The sequence below is a fragment of the Meles meles genome, chromosome 3 (genome assembly GCF_922984935.1).
Source record: "Meles meles chromosome 3, mMelMel3.1 paternal haplotype, whole genome shotgun sequence".
Classification (NCBI taxonomy): Eukaryota; Metazoa; Chordata; class Mammalia; order Carnivora; family Mustelidae; genus Meles; species Meles meles.
The window spans coordinates 27,412,258-27,415,137 of NC_060068.1; the positions used below are offsets into that span (position 1 = coordinate 27,412,258).

The window sequence follows — 2,880 nt, forward strand, 5'->3', positions numbered from 1 at the left end:
TTTCACAAAGAAGTGTTTAAGATTATTAATATATTCAATATATTATTATTAACATATTAATATTAATGTAATAATTAATGTAATAATATTAATATATTAATGAAGATAAATAATCATTTATCTTCAGCATTGTAGTTGATATGACAGGGGATTGACTTAATCTCACAATTTTGAAATAAGAACATTTTTGGCTTTTGCTTCCCTCTCATCTCAGCAGGGAACTTTCGTTAGTCAAAATGAGTCATGAGAATTCCAGCACCATCACTGAGCTGGTGCTTGTAGGATTTTCCAATCACCCCCTGACAGAGATTCCACTCTTTTTCCTCTTCTCTCTGGTCTACTTGGCAAATCTCTTTGGAAACACAGCCATTATAACCTTAGTGTTTGTAGATTCCTCTCTCCAGACACCCATGTATATCTTTCTCTGTCATCTGGCATTTCTCAACATATTTTTTAGCACATTTGTGCTTTTTAATTTCCTTGCAAACAAGAAAGTCATATCTTACAACTTCTGTACTGATCAGACTTACATCACCTTATTCCTAGAGTCAACTGAGTGCTTTCTTCTTGCAGTAATGGCTTTGGATCAGTATCCGGGCATTTGTTACCCACTGAGGTATCTTCTCACCATGAACTGGTCTGTATGCATGAAATTGGCTCTGGGGATCTGGATCTTTGGCGCTTTTGCTTCAGTGGTGCCCCTCTACCTCAAAATTATTCCACTCTGTGATCCATATGTTGTTGACTACATTTTCTGTGAATCGCCCATTCTTCTTCACATGTTCTGTGCTGATACATCCCTGCTGGAGACCGTCATGGCCATAGGATGTGTTAGAACTGTGTTATTCCCCTTCTTCCTCATTATACTCTCCTACCTTAGCATCCTGGTGGCTGTGGTGAAAATAGACTCTGTTAAAGGCAGGAAAAAAGCTTTTTCCACATGTACTTCCCACCTGATTGTGGTGACCTTATATTATGGAACAGGACTGATCAGGTGCATGAGACCCAAGTCCCTCTATTCAGCAGAGGGAGACAAACTCATCTCTGTGTTCTATGCAGTCATTATCCCTATGCTGAATCCTTTCATTTACAGCCTAAGGAACAAGGAATTCAAGGAGAGTATAAGAAGAGTCATGGAGAAATACAAAAATGAGACAAAACAACAGATTACAGACTAGAATCTTTAGAAGTTAAAGGCAATGCTTACTTTCTTTTCAATTTGTCAGAATTTCAGATGAAAGTGGTCATCACATTTTTACAAATCTTCTCAAGTGCTTCCAATTCAACTTTCTACTATGAGTGAACATGTATGTATAGTTGTTTATTATGTGTCAGAACATTGTTATATCAACTCAATCAAATAGGTTGTTGACTGCACCATGAACTTTCCAGGTCAACATATTTTCATGCCCTGTAGTCATTGCATTTATAATATTTTATTCTCTATTTTTTCATTTGTTTTCCAAAGTGTAAAGTTATGATGTTTCTCATTCTTATTTTACTTATAAGCTCTATCTTTTGGGGGGGAGGAGTGTCAGCCAGAAGATACGAGTCTCAGATCTTTACTGATGTAAAATGAAAGACATTGCAAATTCTGAAAAATATATATCATTAATTCTTACAGAAGGGAAATATATTTGAAATTACTAATGAAAATTTTTGAAAGAAGTATAAAATAATGCATTTTTTTATCTAAACTTTTAGCTTTGTGGTCTCAAATTTTAGGAAAAGGGGTATGAATTTTTGGATTTGAATTTGGAAACCAAGAAAAACTTTTCTCAGTTACCTAAATTTTAATTACCTGTATATGGAAGAGGCTTGCAGAAATAAAAACTAACCATCATTTAATTTGTAAACTTTTTAGATATGTAAACATATTGGCTATAGTGTATTTATCACTATAGTACTTTAAGGAGTCATATATTAACCTCTTTAATATTGATGAATTTGGAGGCCAACTGTAAAGTTAAACCTAGGTTTAGTCATGTACTTGTTGTATGCCTTTTATCAAAATGTTTTCTGTGCTTTAATTTCCCTCTTGAAAAATCAGGTAATGCAATGTATAGTAGTGTAAATGTGAACACATAGAATACGCATAAAACAAAAGAGAGACTTAAAGCACAGTAGACAAGATCATTTTCCATATGCTGTTAAAAAAATATAAGAAAAGAACTTTGTGCAAGATTCTACAATTGTAGGGTCAAGATAGAGGGGAAGTAGGAGGAGGTGCCCTTTCAACCTGTACCCTAAAGTGAGCTGATTACTTACAAAGAACTCTGACCACCCATGAAATCAGGTGAGATCAGAATTATACATGTCTGGATCTCTACAGGAGCAGAAGATGCTAGTGGCAGGTAAAGCAGAGTGGGAACACCGGACTGATATTTGAAGATAAACAAAAGTGGGAGAGAGCCACCAGAGGTGAACAATTGGAAAGTAATACCCCAATATGAGAGTGCCCTGCATCTGAGGACCAGCATTAACTTGGAGTCTGGTTGAAAGCACTCAAAAAAAAAAAAAAAAAAAGAGCAAAGGATTGCAGGGAGGGGGGAATAGTGGTAATCGGGGTGGTTAGGGACAGGGACCAATGTCCCTGGACCCAGGACAGCATCCCCTGGCGCTGAGCTAGAGAGAGTGCAGTGGAGAAATCAGGTCTCAGTCCCTGAGCCGCCAGCACACCTGAGACACCAGCGCACCCAAAAACCAGTGGGGTCCGGCTCCCAAGAGGGGCTGGGAGCCTGGCCAGATGGCAATCCTGAAACACGCACCTCCCACACCATCCCCTGGGAGAGGTGTTCATAGGTGCTAGCCTGGCGCTCTGGCATCTGGAAAAACCAGACATTCCCATCCTAGGACAGCAGGAAAATCTGTGTGCGATCT

General features: G+C 38.1%; 1 protein-coding gene across 1 annotated transcript; it reads left to right on the forward strand.

Annotated features, from left to right (window-relative positions):
* The first annotated feature begins 236 nt into the window (after window positions 1-236).
* Window positions 237-1,178, forward strand: LOC123939179 (olfactory receptor 2A12-like). Its single transcript, XM_046001120.1, has one exon. It carries the CDS (start codon window positions 237-239, stop codon window positions 1,176-1,178), a length of 942 nt encoding a protein of 313 aa, XP_045857076.1.
* The last annotated feature ends 1,702 nt before the right edge of the window (window positions 1,179-2,880 follow it).